Source organism: Saccostrea cucullata, unplaced genomic scaffold (assembly GCF_032062105.1).
Source record: "Saccostrea cucullata isolate Sc308-1 unplaced genomic scaffold, CSIRO_AGI_Scuc_v1 ctg183, whole genome shotgun sequence".
Taxonomy (NCBI): Eukaryota; Metazoa; Mollusca; class Bivalvia; order Ostreida; family Ostreidae; genus Saccostrea; species Saccostrea cuccullata.
Genome location: NW_026929981.1, coordinates 405,537 through 424,178, shown reverse-complemented (window position 1 = coordinate 424,178; position 18,642 = coordinate 405,537). Strand labels below are relative to the sequence as shown.

Below are 18,642 nucleotides of genomic sequence, written 5' to 3'. Positions count from 1 at the left end.
AAGCAGTGCCTCTTTTAACTTCTTATGAAGTGTACAGAATAATTTACAAGGTATCAGTTCTCTTGGAAAAGAGGATAGCTGTAACTCTTTGGTATTTTTTTATGCTGCTGAATTATCATGTTGATTTCACAAGTTCAACAATTTTACATACTTTGGTATAGAAAGTTATAGCAATTAAAATTAATTTTAAAAAAATTGATAGATGAATACAGTGCAACCTGTCTAATCCAACTTACTCTAGAAGAGAAATGACAGGGTGCCAGATTTTAAAGAACATAGGAAGTAACAAGTATGGTAATCAAAATAAAGGTCAGGTTTCACAGGGAAATGGATAAGACAGGTGTTGTATTAAAAATTTGTTACTTATGCATGTACATCATTATATGATAATTACCGGTATAGTAACTTATAATGTTGGTATGAAGAGAAAGCAGCAATGTTTTAATGTAAAACATTTATTTATCAATGAAATATATGCTCTGTATTTATACATGAATACATGTATGCAATTATATAAGCAAAACTCTTCTAAATAGAAATATTTTGTTGTCAATGAACATGATAAAGGTACATGTTTGGAGTGGAATACTTGTACATTTGTGGGTCATTGCTACAAAAGATTTCATCTGATTTGTAGCCATTGAAAAAAATTACTTTCACTTTAATTCTTCATACATGCCATTGTAATCACTAGAATCCTTTTCTCCATTTGATCTTACAGAAGCATCTTCAAATGAATTTACAGTTTCCTTTTTAGAAAGATCATTTTCTAAGGAAGATGAAGTCACTAAATCCAGACTTTCAATAGAAATTTGAGCACAGGGCGTGTCTTTCACTGAATTCTGACTGTCTTTGCTTCGACATTGGTCCACTGTCTTCACAGGCTGAAGCAATGCTATAGAAGAGTCACTTTCAGTAGGAGGATTAATGTCAAGCATGTCCTGATTCAAGTCTTCACACAAAATATCTTTGGATCCACCTCCAGAAATATTTACACTGTTGGTGTTAGAATCACACACATTTCCAGGCTGGTTGTTCTCTTCAATGTGTACTAAAGTTTTCTGAGCTGTAACATTTTCTGCCTCAGTTTGATCAATTTCAACTAAACTGCCTGTCATTCCAACATTTTCTGGTTCTCTATTTTCTGCATGGCCATTGGTTGAAGACTGTGCTGGTTCTTGACCCTCATCCATCAATTCTTGTGGAGGAGCAGAGGGACTTTTTTGATATACATTGTCCCAGTCTGCCTCTTTTGCTGCTGGGTTTATGTCACAAATCTCCTCATATTCAGACTCAATCACCAGCTTATGGTCCTCTCCTATATCTCCAATGATGTAGTCATTTGGTCCAGAGCGTTCACCATGGCAACCTAAAGCAACAGGGGATTCTAAAATTTAAAGCAGTTAATAATGTAAATGCAAAATGGAAAATTCCACATTCAAATGTAAAGTTTAAAGTTTTATGTTACTGGTTTATGCATTTATTATTATTCAACATTTTGTTTAATGAATCTAAATTCTGATTTACATGTAGATATCTGGAATTACAGAGATTTTTATAAACAGATAGAATATGCCATATATGTAACATACCATCAGCATTTTCATATTCCTTCTTGTATGGACAAAAGATGAATCTGTGAGTATAAAATAATCTCTTTCAGATTAAAGATTATATACTGATATCAATTTGAGATCTAATGGACATTTCTTAAAAACTAAAACTCAAACTTTATTTAAATTAGTATCCATGCAAGGACATACAAATTAATTTTTTTGATTCTCAAATCTTGCTTTCCTTCCCAATAGTCAATTTCTTTTTTACTTTCAAAACTGATCCCCCCCTCCCCCCAAATTATAGTAAAGATGATTTTTTTTTTTTTTGTTCCCTGTATAAATCTTGAACTGTGAAAACTGAAATTAATTTCTTGTGACCTAATTGTGGCCTTTTTTGTGTGTTTGATGACAATATATAGGATAATGCAAGACTAACGTGCCTAATTTTCTTTTTTTTTCTTTTTATTTGATTATAATGTATAACAAGACCTATACCCTGAATGTTTCTTCCTGCACACACTGATGACAATGATGATGATTAGAATGATGAAGGCAGCAGAGGCACATCCAAACGTGATGGCAAGGAATCTCTCATCAGATTCATCTTCAGCTTGTCCTTCTACAACAAACTGGTAAAACTTATGTATACATAAACCTCTATACTGTTTACAGGGTAATTTTTGTCTTAACAGAGTTGTGTGTTTGAAGTGAAACAAACATCTCTCATGTATACAGTAAAACTTGTCTAATCCAAATGTTATGTAATCCGAAATCTTGTTTAAAAGGATGTACACTTCAAGTCCATTTTAGTAAATTCATTTGTTTAAATTGTTGTCTTATCTGAAATGTTATTCAGTATATGTCCAATTTGATGTCTGGAGTAGACAAGATTTACTGTATATATTCTTTGAATGGCACACCGGTGATGAAAGAGATAAAAACAAAAAAGTAAAGGAACATTATATAGTTATATATTTTTTTTTTTCTAATTAAAGTTTCAGAGTAAAGCAATCTTGGCAGAACTATTGAAGTGTTATCGAAAATCATATTTATTTTTTAATTAGCATACACAGCAGTTAAAGGATAGCTTTATTATTTGACCCATTGAAGAATAAGCAGCATAATAATTTCTTAGAATTATATATATTCTTCTAGAATAAGTGCATTAAAAAGAGTATGCAGGAAAAATGAATTCTAAAATGTAGATTTTAGTAAAACTATTCCTAGAATTTTAAAATGTTGATTTTTATCACTTCTCTTAGAAAATTTAGTAAGGAATTTGACACTACATTTTATGTACATCCTTCAAAATTCTCTTTATATGAAAGTTGCATGAAATAACTAAGTCCTAGCTGTATCTAGTAAATTAAATGTACACAAAATCTTACCAGGCTTGCAGTCCTTATCCCCCGGGCAGCATTCATACACCAATCTGTACTGCTGGTGCTGGGGTAACTCTATGTAGGTGATCCTGTCAAAGATTTAAGTTAAAATAGAAATCAATTCTCTGTAATGCTTCTCATATTTGCATCAATTTTGCAATCATTTTAATGAATGACAATTTCATTTTTGATTTTTTTCTCCATATGAACAGGGTTGTCCCTAAGAATTGATGTAGCAGGAGGCATTAATATAAAATGTAGAAGGGGTCTGGGGTTCCAACCTTAACAAGGAGTTAGAGGGAATTCAAGAATAACTGAGGGATTGTGTTATTGTAGGGCGGGGGGGGGGGGGGGGATTTCCTGGCCCCAAGGCCATAAGGACAACCTTGATAAAATTTAATCATATACATGTACTTATTAATAAGATGAATTTGAAACTCATTATCTAACAATAATCTGGCTTTGATTAAAACTTTTTCCATTTGGACTATTCATGCAAAAAAAAGTCAATTTGAAAAATATAATTTAAAAATCTTAGAAGCACAGTTATAGAATTTTAGCAATTTTAAATGTCAAGGATTTCATCTGTCAATGTATAATTTGAAACATTGATGAAAATTAGCAATTTTCCATGGCAACCAACACCCACATATATCTTATTTTGAACAAGTTTTTTTTTCTTTATTTCTTAAAAAATGTGACAAATTGCAGTTCTTAAAATATCTTTTTTTCCTGTCTGCTTTCATAAAAAAATCAGTATCTTTAGGAATTTTACTGGGATGCAGTTAAATCCATTATTGTACACAAGAGATTATCGAGAATGAAAATTTCCCATAGTTGTTTCCATCTGATTGGCATTTTTTTTTCAGCAGAATAAAATGCTTATCCATGCATGAATAACCTTTATTGGTAGTCCAGTCATGTTACTTAAATTAATTAAATTAGCGTGTTTTGTAATTCTCAGAGTAACCATGAATGCTGATAGAACTGGGACCAATATGTTATTGTGTTTTATTCATTTCCTCCACTGATAGGAGAAATGCACATCTATCCCATGAGAGAGCAATATACAAATGTTCCGCAATTCCATTAAAACTTCTGCTAGAATCCTATGAGGAAAATGAATAAAGTTTTTTATTTTATCTGTTGACTTTTGATATTGATTTTGGTGGGCTGCCATTATGGAAAAAGTGATGGGGAATAAAAGTTGGAATAACATATAAGATAGAAATGGCGATGATTTTCGTCTTTTTTTTTATCTGTATGTCTTGTCGTCATCAGTCTTGAGCACAATCCCGGATACTGCCTCGTTTCAGATCACTCTGATTAAAACGGCAATTTATACTGCGAAATTTCCATAACGGGACATAAAATTTGTACAGCTTACGATAAATAGCTCCCCATTTATTGGACTCCGTTCTTGATTAATGACCTTAAACATTTCCACATGACAAATTAAAAGACATTTGGCTAAAGATTCCTGATAGCATCCCTCTACTCATTGGCCATTGTCGCTACGAAATTGATGTACTATTACGAGATTTTCAAACACTTTTGTGGCAGAGGCCAAGGAACATAGAAGTTCATTGTTTGCTTTTCTGGAAAAAAAAGATCTTGATTCTCCACTAATGGAATCAATTGCTTTCTGCCATAATGGAGGGATAAAATAAACGAGACACTTTTATCCTGCATTAGCAAATATGGTGTTACAACATCTTTCTGTTTGTCTTCCTATGTTGTTATTTGATTGCAACAACTTCAGCCTTAGAATCTTTTGTTTGCTTGATGTTTTACATGAGGAGAACCAAGGCAGTTAGATCCATACTTCAAAGATGTGTCCAAAACATCAAATGCAGTTTTTCAATTTAAAATTGCATAAAAGCAAAGACGCTATTCTATTGGAGTATTTGTTGAACAGGAAGCAAACTAATCATTACAGCGTAATTAATCTTTTACAGCAGTTGGGATTTATGGTAGATTTTTTTCTTCTGGTGTTACATATAGTGATTTTCCCCTTGAATTTTAAAAAATAGTTCAATAAATGTTAAATAATTAGCACTTAAGCAAATATTGAAATAGTAAAAAATACTTTGGACTTATGTACATGCATATTATACATCATAATTCTCTTGAAATAATTTCAAAATATCATAATTAAGGCTATGTATGTTATATCTTTCACACATGAAAGAAAAAAAATCATTGCATGTAAAAGCATTTTTTAATGCACTAATCCACTATTTATATTTTTTTCCAAGCATCTTTTAAATTATCATTTATAATTCCGTAATAAAACTGCAAAATTTTGAATTGAATTATTTATATGACAGAAGCCTTACTCGTATTTGGTGCCACAGTCTGAGTGAGTGACCCATGTCCAGGCTCGGTCCCAATTAGAACATTTAGCAGGAATGCGTCGAGTCTGTGGAACTTTGGTTGTCACTCCCTCAACCCTAAAAGAAAAAAAATTAATCATTATATGTGTGCATAAAATTTTTATCTACTGTAAATCACTTTTTATTTGCAAGAACTTTATTTTCGCATAATTATGTGTGATAGTTTGCTCTCAAAAATTTCATTCTCGCATGAGCAAAAGCCACAATTTGTGAAAATTTTATCTTGCGAATAGAGAGCTGATGGCAATTTGGCAAAAATAAGGTGTCACGAATATCTAGTGATCTACAGTATTTCGCCTTGATAAAAATTATATATTTGTGTTAATTGACTTGATAGAAAATTGTGTGTGGGTGTGTATGGTACGTTATCTTGAACAAAAAAGGGGAATATATTTTTTTATTAAGTTTCATTAAGACAAGGTTACAATTAATACAATGTTTGTTCGCCATATCTTCCAAATGATTGAGAACATTTCAATATTATATTACAATGTCAAATCCCCCTTGAGAATTGTCATTTTCAAAGATGACTAATGAGAGGAACTATATTTTCTGGTTTTCCTCCCCTGGAATTTAATGTTTTCCAGGATTATTTTCTTGACCACAAACCTTTAACAATAATTTTTGTTAAGAGAATGAGAGATTGTAAAATTTTATGTGAAATAATCATTTCATTTTTGAGGCCATTCTTGCAGGAAATTAAAATCTTCTGTCAGAGAAAAATCAATCTTTTTAATCATCGTAAATCTGTTAGAAATCTGTATGGCTTTGGATCGAAGTCAGTTTTTGACATAAAAAATGATGACAAATTTTTGTCATTCCCAGCATATTGATAAACTTAATCTCCTAGATATCATTCTCTTATCACGCAAGTTCAGAGTTCCATGATTCTGAAAAAAAGTTGGCAAAGGGCTGTATTTTTGATGACTTTTGAATTCTAGAAATTGTCTTAGCAGCTTCTTGTGATTTCTTTAGAATTTCTTCTGAGAGAAATGTGCCTTTTCTTTGAAAATTTAAATGATTTTGCATGTTTCTTTAAAAATCATTATAAAGAACTGCCGGTTTTTTTTCTGATTGAAAGATCAAATGATGAAAACAGTATTTGGTAGATGAAAAAAGCAGCACATTATAAGTTCAGGCATTCTCTCTCTCCTTTTTTTTTGATATAAAACTTGTTACTCTTCATTTTCCAGCTCAGTGAAGAACTAATTTGCCAGAATCAGATGATAGCAAACTTTATCCCTAATCCCCATAACTTTGACTCTCGAACTCATCATAAGACTAATGACGAGGGTGAACTTTATATCAATAAAATTATTCCAGCATGTAAAATTCATCAGTGATTTCGCCATGCCAGTTTTGATGATAGATTAAGGAAGTGTTGAGATATCCTGTGAATTTTTGTCTAATCAGATTGGGTTTGATGTTTTGGGGGGTTCGGTAAGTCAGGGGAGGTGGAGGGGGGACATGAACCCGCTATCATCCCGCAGTTCACAATAATTACGTATTGATTTAATTACAGCTGGTGGTATCACTTTTGCAAGATGCTTTATTAGATTTACTGATATCATGTCAGAATGCAGTTCAAAAAAAGCTTATATTATCTTGCATAAAAATCACATAAAAAATTCCTTTTTGAACTTCACAGATCTGAATGTTTAATATGTTTTTTTTTTTTTAAATCTGTTAGCAGCTTATTTTCCATTTCTCCAGAGAATCAATATTTTGGCAGATTGAATATGAAACTGAGAAGAATTATTCAGACAGATGTATAATCCTATTAACTACAGAGGAATTTTATGATTTTCATAGCTCTAGCATGTGATATGTAGTCATGAATCAGACAAATGTATCCAAGAATTACTGTCTGATTAAATTTTATAGGTGGCATGTTGTCACCACTGGATAGAATTTTTGACATTGGGTTTGTAAAGTTATGTTTGAGTTGATTTGTGATGTATAGAAAATCATGCTACCAATACGGCAAATTATACATCTCCTTTTTGGGAGGATAATTTAGGTGCTGAATTGAATTTAAATACTTATTGTGAGAAAGGATTTGAATTTTTATTTTTCTCTAAAAATTTTAAGTACCAAAGTAAATATTTTTATTAATGACTGATAAATTTATCCCAATCTCAGAGAAATGAGTAATTATGTGGTTTAATATTCAAAAAAGAGGTAGGGAACAGAGTTCTAAACCACACTTTACAATTTCACATAGCAACAGTATTTGTATTATGTCGAGATCTAGATGATCTGCCAAAATATTTCTTTGACTGAATAATGTATAATTCGAAAGAAGAATATTGGAGTTTAGACAGTGACGCCCGAGGGACATCTAAAACATTTCATGCTTTTAGCTTACTTGAGTGGCCAATAATTGAAAATGACAGAATAACAAGTTAAAGAGCCTTAATGTTCTTAGTAAGGTTACACATAACCATAGCTCGCTAACGTTGCATTATTAGAAATGTTTCCCTAAGGATTTTAAAAAGATTAACTGCAACAGACAAGCAAATACTGATGATTATATTGTTGCATTTCTGTTTTCATTAGTTTGGGAATTGGACAAAAAATTGTCATTGCTATGTCCAAACATTGCTTCCTTTTTTTCACCCTCGAAGGAAATTTGAGAGAGAAGGATTGGGTGCTATCTGTCACTAACACTCTCTTTTTTTCAGTTGTTTTCATTTTCCAGATTCCAAGACTTGGTATTGATTCCCAATATTCAATTACAGACTTGTTGGCATCCAAATGGATATTCATTTTGAAAAATAGAGTAATAACAATTCAAAGCAGTAACCAAAAAAATTTCAGTCTTCTTCATCAAAATGTATGAATTATGTATGCTGCTCCTGCATTAACCATGCACCGCTAAAAGCTTTTTGTGGATTAAGATTTATTTAGTGGAATAAATCACTCTCATTTTTTCCTTTCTGTCTTTCAATTCCAATTTGGTATTTGCATGAGGAAATGTCTGTCTGTATAATTTGTTTTTATGGAGTTCATCATTTTATTGTATGAAGAATGTACTTTAAAACTTGTGTCTTAAAAATATTACAATTCAAATTTAATTCTTATTGAGTAACCAAAAAAATGATTCAAAGGAGCTATGGTAGAACTTAGAAAGTTGCAATTTTCAATCTTTTAACCTTTTTATAAGTCCAATAACTTTTGCACATTAATCAATATTTTCAATAAGCAATTCTGACCATATTTGCTTTTAAAAAATTAAATTGGGTGTATCACATGTAATCTGATATGCACTGCGGGTACTTGTGGAAAGGATCCCATTCCCACCCTACTCCAACCCCCAAATGCTGTAAACCCCCCTCCCCCGACTATTACAGACCTGTAGACATTTTAATATAATTTAGAATTAATTTTGTAAGATAATTTTTACAATGTATTATAAGTGATTTAAATATAAGTAGTTATACCTTAAAAAACGTATACGCCGAATGCAATTTTAATTTTTTAATGGATTTAACATCATTAGAAATACATTGCAAAAATAATTTTGAAAAGATTACATCATCTATGGGGAAGATGTCCCATGTCCAAAAGCCTGTGATCTATTAATAATCTTCACAATTTGAAATTGACTAAAACAGAAGTTTATAATTCTGCTTTGAAATTTACCTCTTTGTGCACAATTTTCTGTCAGCTAGGAACGTTGGCAAAGAGATGAGGATGATACACATTAAAACCGTCACTGTGTCGGACCACGCCATCACTGATCTGAAATTAAAAAAAAAGATAAATCCAAATTATGTAGCAAGAAATTCAGGGAGTTTTCAGTTGTTGATATTACGATTTTCATATAAACTTAGATAACGGCTCTTGCAGTTTTGAGGATGAGGATGATTTAGATATTCTTGGTTTCGTGTTTAATTTTTTTCTTATCAATGAGCATTTGAAAATGGAAGATATCTTAATTTTGTTAAATTCTTTGACTTTCTCAATCTGTTCCATCATAAATAGAAAAAACCGTACAAAAATGTATTCGTTAAAAAAAAGTCTTCAAAAGATGATCATTTAAAAAGTTTATATATTATATTAACTACCGTGCTCTTGAAATTTCAAGCTTGCCTCGAATTTTGTCGTAGAATTTCAATGTTAACAAGTGCAGCTTTAAGCATCCTTTGTTACGCCCATACCGACTTTGATTAAAATGAATTATTTATGCCAATTATCAAGAATAAAATTCATCTTCTCTGTTTTCCCCCATATGCCTTGCTCATAGTTGTTATGAAATAATGGAAATTAACTTCATATATTGATCAGAAATATTTGTTTTGTATTGATTTATCAATATTCTAAAGGTTACCTTTACTCCTTTAAGTTATTAGTATTCCTCAGATTGTAACACAACCGTCTGTTTGCAGGGAAAGCATTTAATTTTTGAAGACACACAAAAAATACGAGATCTCAATATCGAACAATCTTATCAAAATAGACTAGACACGTAATATACCTTCAGAAAAACATTAATGATTGAATGTTTAAGAGAACATTAAAATTCGTTCGTGCGGGTTTTGCCATGATGCTAGAGTACAGGCACGCTTCACGCAGCAGGTTGCTGAAGAACCCTGTTGCAAAACTTTTAAGAGCGGGAGACAAACTAGACGAAAATCTCATTAAAACGGAAAATCTTTTTTAAACCCAATTCCGTTTTTCGCATCAATTTTAAGAAACTGTTGACTTTTGCAGGTAAAGACGTTGATGCGTACTTTGATGTTTGTGTGTATATAGAAGTTGGTCATTGATCTCAGGGGTACTGTATTTGAATAGTTCGGTATATGCTTATATTAATCGGCTGTTTCTCGAAAGCTATATGTCTTATCCATGCGAAAATTGGAAGCTTACACTGTATTTATTTATTACATAGAACTGTACTTAGTTTGAAGAGCTCGGGGAGGAGCACACTCGGCGGGTATTTTGCCCTTTTAATAATCCCACCTTGGAATTTTCCTTTATAGTTTGGGAAAAAAATTGCTGGAGCTTCTAAAAATGCATAAAGTACGCTCAATAGACTAATTTTATTACCTACAGAATAACAAACAACTATACCAGAATTTACTATCCCTTTTCTTGTCGGGATTTTTAGACACCCCTTTAGTTTTCCTGAAAATGGAAATAGTTGACTGTAGTCACCAATAAAACTAAATATTTCTAGTGTTTATGAGTTACAGGTATACTACTCAGTATGTGAATTAATAAACAATATAAATTTATATCTAGAGAAGAATATCTATAACACCAATGATACAATATTGTATCTCTTTTTAATTGAAATAAAGAAAGAGGAAGTTCAACGGTTTGAAAAAAAAGATAAAAGTTTTCAGTGTTTCTTTAATTTAAAAAAAGAAGACACGCCATTTATCATTTGCGCCATTTTCTTAGTTGGAAAGCTATCCGTTATTGAAATTTTTCGATTAAAATTTCTCAGTGTATTACAATGGCGGATATTAAACGTAATGGGTTTCAGATTTTAATTGTTGTAAGGGCAATCCTTGGAACAAACACCATATGAATTGTTCTCATTCTCAAGTTTCAAAAATCTTTAATATGGAGTCTTTATTATCGAAAAATTTTCAGACCATTGTTAATCAGCTGCAATACCCAATAACTGATAAAACAGCACAGTGGGATATTTATTGACAGAAGCTATTTAAATGTTGTGTAAAACAAATCTTTAGGTCTATGTGTTATTATAATTATTTGTTTATTGATACACGGTTTGTTATGATTCACATATATTATGTATTTTGAAAGGTTTGCCCCATTGTTATGGCATAAAAATGGTAATGCAATCATATAAATGAAATATTTAGTATTAACCGATTTGGGTATCTCGATAAATGTTTGAGGATGATTATCACATTTCTTTTCGTAAATTGTAATTTTATTTCAGAATTCAAAAAAATGAGGTTAAAACGACTCTGTTTAAAATTATTTGCAAAATGCATCCCTACCACGAGAGCCCTAAATGGCAAAACCTAGACTGAATATCTGTAGTCAGTAAGGGAACAATGCGTCGTGGCTAAATTAATTTTGCATCCCATCCGACTACCCCGAATGACGCATCCTCTTATTGTGACCGAAATATTACAAGTGTGTTCTAATTATTGAACAGTTATCGGAGGAAAAGATTATAGCGATCCTTCCCCCTCTCTCTTCTATGGCCAGGAACTACTTAACGTCTGCTTTAGTGCCTCCGATTTGAGGTGTCTTTTGTGAGTCGCGTGCTAACGTTCATGGAGTACTATTCACTTGGAGGGTACTTTAATATTTGATAAAGAAGCATTAGATAAAGAACACACAGTAATCAACGATTGAGAGTGTGTATGATGCGTTTATCAATTATTGATGCACCCACGGGATTTAGGTTTGCCAGGGTTTTTGAGATAAAAATGCTTGGTTTCCGTCATTTGTTGCAGCGTACGTTCAAAGTTGCAGAGATTTTCAGATAATCGACGTGTCTATTGTTATCGATTGTATTCATTACAGATTGTTTTCATTAAAAATAGTTCATAAGAATGAATAACTGTTTAAGATTTTATAAGTTCTTCCCCCATCCACATAGTAACCACCTTGTTGTATTGAATAGGAATGCATGCAGCTGTCAAAGGTAATGCTTAATCACGTTTCTTCTTGTCCTTCGAAACATTGACACAAATGTTGTCTGTATTTTATTTGAAAATGAATTTAATACACGAATCAAGGATATAGGCTTCATTTACTACAGATTTCCGAGGTTTTTTTTTTGTACATTGCATCGAATGCTACATAGAGATTTGTACCTAGGACAATTCCTCTTTTAGTGGCATTAACATTTTTCAAAGCATGCTGATTACACACACATAATGAAGGAATCTGTTTAATTATTTTTTTGACATGATAGAGACCCCGAGTCCTTTTTGTTTCCTCAGCAACCAAAACGGATACTCGATGTCAACTTGGAACGACATTTCTTAGAAAAGCATGGACTCTGGTTAGCTGGTATTTCTGTTTCACCCGTAATGAATCAATAAGATCAAGCAATTGATGTCACTTTGATTTGACAAACAAGATCTTCTTCTCGCCTTCTTATTGATTAACAAGGATCTAAGCTGTCCTGTCGACTGAAATAACGCGCGTACATTTTCACTAACGAATTCTTAATTGACATGATTAGGCCGGATCGGAAACATTGCTGCTTCCCAGAGTAAGATGTTAAATGCAATAAGTGTACAGCGCACGACAAAAAGTCCATCAAATAATTGCTTTCCATAACACAGGAAAACTTTATTTGCTAATCCCTCACGAAACGCGAGATATTAATCCTAGGACACAAAAAGAAAGATTAAATTTTTCCATATCACCTAGGATGTTAATTGACAGACTTGGGAAAAGGTATTAAGAAATCTGGTGTAGCGGTTGACTGGTATTGGTTGTTCGCTGTTGTTTAAGTCTTAGTAGGATTGTTCAGTTGAGAGCATTGTCATGCTTTCTTGTAACGACAACACATTCCAGTAGAATAGTTTCTTCTGCTTAACTAAATATATTATATTTTCATGTTGACTATGCCTCATGACATAGATTTTTTTTCTGAAGTACTTTGACAGAACTAAACTATATTTTTGTTTAAAAGAAATTTAATGTCTTATCTATATATACAAAGATTTTTTTTCAGTAATACTTGTAATGTGACAAACTTAACAGATGTTCAGGTCATGGAAGCTATTTGTAGATCTGACCGTGCCAATTTTCCCACGAATCATTTACGATGACCGAAAGAAATGCATACAAATTTGTACAATGAAACTATTTTAATATCAAAACTTATAGAAGTTAAATTTTATGTTGCATGACTAGGACGCATAATGTGGAAAAGCATGTGAGCACGAAGAGGTTCCTAGAAAAATTGAATAAGAAAAAGGTTTGTGTTGAATAGTTGGAATCAAAAAGTATAGACACGCTTGTCGCATCTATATTCAGTTTTACATTTTGACTGTAGTCGCCCGTGTGGCGCAGTGGTAGAACGTTTGCTCGTTACGTCGCGGGTTCGAATCCCACTGTTGGATCGTATAAACCGAGGTCCCATGTCGCAGTAGATGCTGGCGCGTAAAAGATCCCTTACTGCTAAATGGCCTTGAGTGCCGAGTATAGATCAAAATTTGCGGCTCTCCAACGGCATGTGGTGGCATTTTCATATCAAATATTCTCGAGAGGGACTTTAAACAACAAACAATCACTTTGACTGTCCGAACTCAGATTTAGTAGTTTTCACGACTATTAAATGCTTCCGTAGGTGACTGTGTGATCATTCCCATTCATACAGGTTTCTGAATTGTGAACTCAATAAACTTGAAGTAGCTATCATTTCTAATTTTCTCCATCACCTCTGGCGATATATAACTAACCAGACTAATCAAGAGATTTAATTAGTAAGACAATTATACTTCCATTTCTCTTTAAAGTTGTGCACATGCTAATGAAAAATACGGGTCCTTCCTTACTTAGTTTGGGAAAATGGTACGTACAAGACTATACTTCATTATTGGTAAAAAAAAAAAACGAGACCAATTGAAGGCTTTCGATTACTTAATAAAGAAAAAACGTTGTCTCGACGTGTCTTGCAATCAAGCCACGTTAGTGAAATAAACCGAAAACTGATTAAATTGCAGGACTTGCTTGTAGAACTTTGGTTTCAATTTGTGTTGCAATTTTAAGAAAGATAAATTTTAATTTAAATTCAAACAATGCTAATTGAAAATTGCAAAGTAAAACGTTTGTTATTCAGCTCTTTTGGTTACAGAGGAGCTAATGCGACGGTCACGTATCTCTGTCGTCCTTCTGTCTGCCTGTTTGACTGAGTAATTTTTCAAAATGATTTTTCCTACTTTAGTTTTCAGATTTAAATGAAATTTTGCACATAGGTAGAACACTTGCATAAAGACCAGAATTAAATGTATCGATTTTTGATTTGAATTAACGTAGTAACCATGATTACTGAAATAGGATTTTCTTTTAAAATTCCTTCAAAATTTATAATACCTTTTGTTTTGATTTCGTTAACACTGATTCCACAGGTAAAATTCATTAATCCGAATTTTGATAAAAGTTTTTTTTTTCGAATTCGACGAATGTTATTATCTTGCTACAGAAAACATATTTTTTAAATACAATTCAATCGTTCAAAATGCTCTTGGACCTGCATTGTAACTTGGTACAATTGTAGAACAAAATATGTGCATAAAGATACACAAATCCGTAAATGATAAAAATTTTATCAAGACCATATGCTCCTTTTCTATTCCATTACTAGGAACCTCTACAACTCATTAAAGGTGCATATCTTTAGTAAAGTAACATTTTTATTTCTTTATACATGTTTTTCATACACTAACCAATCAAAGGCTAAAGGGACACTGATAGACTACGGGGCTTGCAGATCTAGCTACTATTGATAGCTAATGTGTTTTATGAATGTTTCGTTGGTGTCATAGTGTTTACATAGAATCTGTCTTTCCTTGCCTTGCCCTAAAGCATAATTTGAAATTTAGAGCAAAACAAAGCCATCCAGTGCTTCATCAATCCTATATCCAGAAATCGCATTTGAATTATGTGATAATTATGTGACGTGTTTGCCGTAAATTTATCACGTATAGAGCCGACATATGCGAGTGAAATGCAGAGCATTAAGTGTTTAAAAGCGTTAAGCAATTGGGTTTGATTTTCCTTCGTGTGCAGAATTAGCCAATTTCTGCTGATTTTAAATTGAATTATTCAATAAACACAAATTGAACAATGTTTCGAGCCCCCAGGCTTCGTGTAATCTCACCACGAGCATTTTTACAAATTAACGAAAATATTTAATAGTCAAAATGCATAAGAGAGTTTAAACAACACATTTCCGCTTCTGTTAGAAATCCTTGTTCTGGAAAGAAAGTGAAATGCAGAATCGATGTATCCATTTATTTAAATTTCATCCATAAATTGTGATTTTTTGAAGATATGTCTTTTTCATGTACCTTCATGGAACAGAAATGTGGGTGACGTCACATTTCAAAGCAGACGACAAAATAGAACTTCGGAGTCCATTTGTAAATATGTGCGCTCATGTGCACGAATAATCATCAGAAACAAAAAATGACGGATACAGTTTCAATAGCAAATGCACACCGGAATTTACGGTGTTTTCAGAAATTATAGAAAACTTGAGATAATGTCTAATTAGTGATCAGAGAGTTAGCAGCTGAAAAATCGTATCTTAATTCTAAGTAGCAAATTGGTCGAATCGATATGCCACAACTTGTTCACTTTTTTCCCTCAGCAAAAAATGTCAGTTTACCTTTTTCTCAATTATAGTGAGAGAAAAAAAACTCAATTGCAGGGGCTTTCAAAAAAATTGCAAGAATATAAGAACATCCATCTAACTGTTCTATTGTTCTGGTCAGCAATTTAGCCTTAGATATATACAGTAGTATATGGGTTTTTTTTTTGTTTTTTTGGTTTTTTTTTTGTTATTTACATACAAAAATCTATAAATGAAAACGCAAAAATGATTTTGTCGAATTACTTTCTCCAATCCATAATGCAAGTACGGGTTTTAATTTTTAAAAAATATATCAAAAACAACTTTTTTCCGTCGGTTTATCGAAGAGATCCAAGGATCTTTATATATATTTTGATAGATTTTAAATTTTTAATATAGATTTTTAAAAATATACTTTTGTTCTACATTTGCATCAAATTTTTTAATACGTATTATAGTATATCTAATTGCTTTAAAATATATGCAAGTTAAATGATACATGAAAATGAACAAAAAAATAAAATCGAATGTTACAAAATTCACATGTTGTGTTTGATGTCTCAAAATTCCATTTTAGATGCCCATTTTCATTGACAAATACATCTTCTTTCCTCTAATGCATGAGAAACTGCGATTTCTCCGTTGCTAATTTCGTTTTATGTTCCCTTGGTATTCTCGGCGCGACGCCTCTTGAGCACTACTAATTCGTATAAAATTCCTGTAATGATAATTCGTACATCGATGGGAAGAATAGTTGATATTGCCAGATATTTTTAATATTTCCCCTGGGATGAATTTATTTTGGGAAATTCATGGAAAGTATATGCATGTAACAGACATATGGGAAATATAAATGTTCCAGAACCCAGCAGTCCGAACATTTACCCCTATAGCTACGAACAGTCACCGCTTGCTTGTTTACATCATAAATGATGCAAGATTTAACGTTCAACATGCTTTCGTCGTTGTATCAAAATAAAAAAAAAATACTGCAGTGGAAACATTAAAATTCATGGGTGCCAATTTTCGCAGAATTGCGTAAATTTTATATTTTCGTCGAAACGCAATTTTATGTTTTCTTTTACACCACCAAAAGGAAATCCAGATTCATTAATTTGTGGAGGATGTTTTAAAATTCGTGGGTGAGAGGTATTCATGCACGAATTTCACAAAAATTGAGTCCCCATGAAACCAAAAGATTCCACAGTATACCTTAACTGCTAAAATATATCTCTTGAAGCTTTTAACGATTTTAGGGGGTTATTCATTGGTAAATATTGACAATTATATGTCTAAATACTCCATGGTTCTCAGTTGTCGGAAATTGTATGCCCCGTTACTTTTGACTTCTCATCAGATGCTCACTAGATTCTTATTAGGGTTCCATTAGGGAAAGATCCCTTAATGTTAAAAAACTAAAAGCCGGGCTGGCGATGGGGATACTTAACGACTGACAGAAATAGCTTTCTAGATTCTATATCTCTCAGCTGGTAAAAAGTCTCATCTGTGGAACTATTGACATTTGTTGAATTTGTCTTTACGAAAGAAACATCAGAAATATAATTTTTAAGAAGTCAAAATTTTCCCTATTTTTATTATTTTCCCCATTCTTTTAGGATATTGTATTTGTCTTCTGTCTTAATTTCATTCTTCATGCATGTCTATGGAATTGAAGTTTCATCCCATGTACCAGAGGGATTTATTTAATATACATCTAGCATAATTTAAGACTAATTGTCTAAAGACATTTGATATTTATATCTTCTACTCACTTATCTGAATTCCCCAACACTAAATCGGTAAAGAAACAGAACGATTTCCAGCCAAAATCACTTTCTATTTTAAGGAGAAAAAGTGCAAGAGAAATAAAATTTATCGCACTGAAAAATAGTGTTATTAATGCTTTCTTACCTTTCAAGAAAAAGGTAATCTAGAATATCTCATATGTTTACTTTCCCTCCTAAATCTGGCAATAACTGCATCCCTCTCCCATTTAAGGCTGTGTGTGTAATGAAACCACATTCAACGCTAAATGGTTTTCAATATCGGAAAGCTCCTCTCGGACCCGGATCAATATTGATCTTCATTTTGCTTTAATATCCAGAGTTTGTTCTATAATTCAATCACCGGGGCTGTTCTAAGTGTCCTCCGAGCATTGCTTTTAACCACTATCATAATCCGGTCCCTGCTGATAGTGAGAACTATTTCATTTTCGTGCGCATGTGCAAACCAAGAAGGACCACAGGAGTCCCGAAAGCGCGTTTTAAATGATTTTTTTCTAAAATCTTAATTTTTATTTTTCACGGCTAAAAATGTCTTTGTTTCTCAAAAATCGAAGATTGATCGGATTATATAGAAATCATTAGCGATATTCGTGTTTCTGAGTTTACGGTATTAGCGTTTAATTTCCGCAAACGATCGTATCCATTTTGACGTACGACTCCGACTATGCCATCTCAACATCCTCTTATTCAATTAATCGCATTAGAGTGCCTATAGTGAAGGCAAAAGCAGATCCTGTCATTAACGATGGCGAAAGTCACCTGAAAGCTTCGGGTATACTGCTAATGAGAGAGAGAGAGAGAGAGAGAGAGAGAGTTTTGAAGGAATAAGTCTCTAGTTGTGAGTATGCTAGGGCATTAACGATAGTTGGAAACGTGGGATAATTTGCACAACGGGCGAATTATATTTCTATTTCATTGTGAAATAAAATTAAAGAATTTAGATTTTAAAAATGTTGTCTGATGGATTTAAATTACACGAGGTCTCCCATGTCAATTTTAATAGACCACCGCCCATTAATGTCAGACACAAAGACAGACACACGAACTCTACATGCATATCAGGCCTTCTTAGCCCCTGACCTTTCACTTGGTGAAATTTACATTACGGTTGAATTATCAAGAGTCAACTAACTTTCAAAGAACTATATCACAGAAAAAAAAAAACAAATAGAATGGAAATATTCACTAAATATTATTTCTATAGTTTAGGTTTTTTTT

The 18,642-nt window shown here is 32.5% G+C and overlaps 1 protein-coding gene across 3 annotated transcripts; it reads right to left on the bottom strand.

The window, feature by feature from the left end:
* Positions 1–427: 427 nt before the first annotated feature.
* LOC134282629 (uncharacterized) lies at positions 428–17,981 on the bottom strand. 3 transcript variants are annotated; one of them, XM_062765029.1, is made up of 7 exons: positions 17,552–17,981; positions 8,980–9,078; positions 5,278–5,391; positions 2,945–3,027; positions 2,052–2,175; positions 1,593–1,636; positions 428–1,369 (listed from the first exon to the last, which is right to left on the bottom strand). In XM_062765029.1, the coding sequence occupies exons 2-7, from the start codon at positions 9,069–9,071 to the stop codon at positions 657–659; spliced, it is 1,170 nt and encodes a 389-aa protein (XP_062621013.1). In that variant the 5' UTR covers positions 9,072–9,078; positions 17,552–17,981; the 3' UTR covers positions 428–656. The 3 variants fall into 3 exon arrangements, with proteins under 3 accessions (XP_062621013.1, XP_062621010.1, XP_062621011.1); XM_062765026.1 differs by having other exon boundaries at positions 430–1,387; positions 17,552–17,976; XM_062765027.1 differs by lacking the exon at positions 17,552–17,981 and adding an exon at positions 9,668–9,795 and having other exon boundaries at positions 430–1,387.
* Between the last annotated feature and the right edge of the window lie 661 nt (positions 17,982–18,642).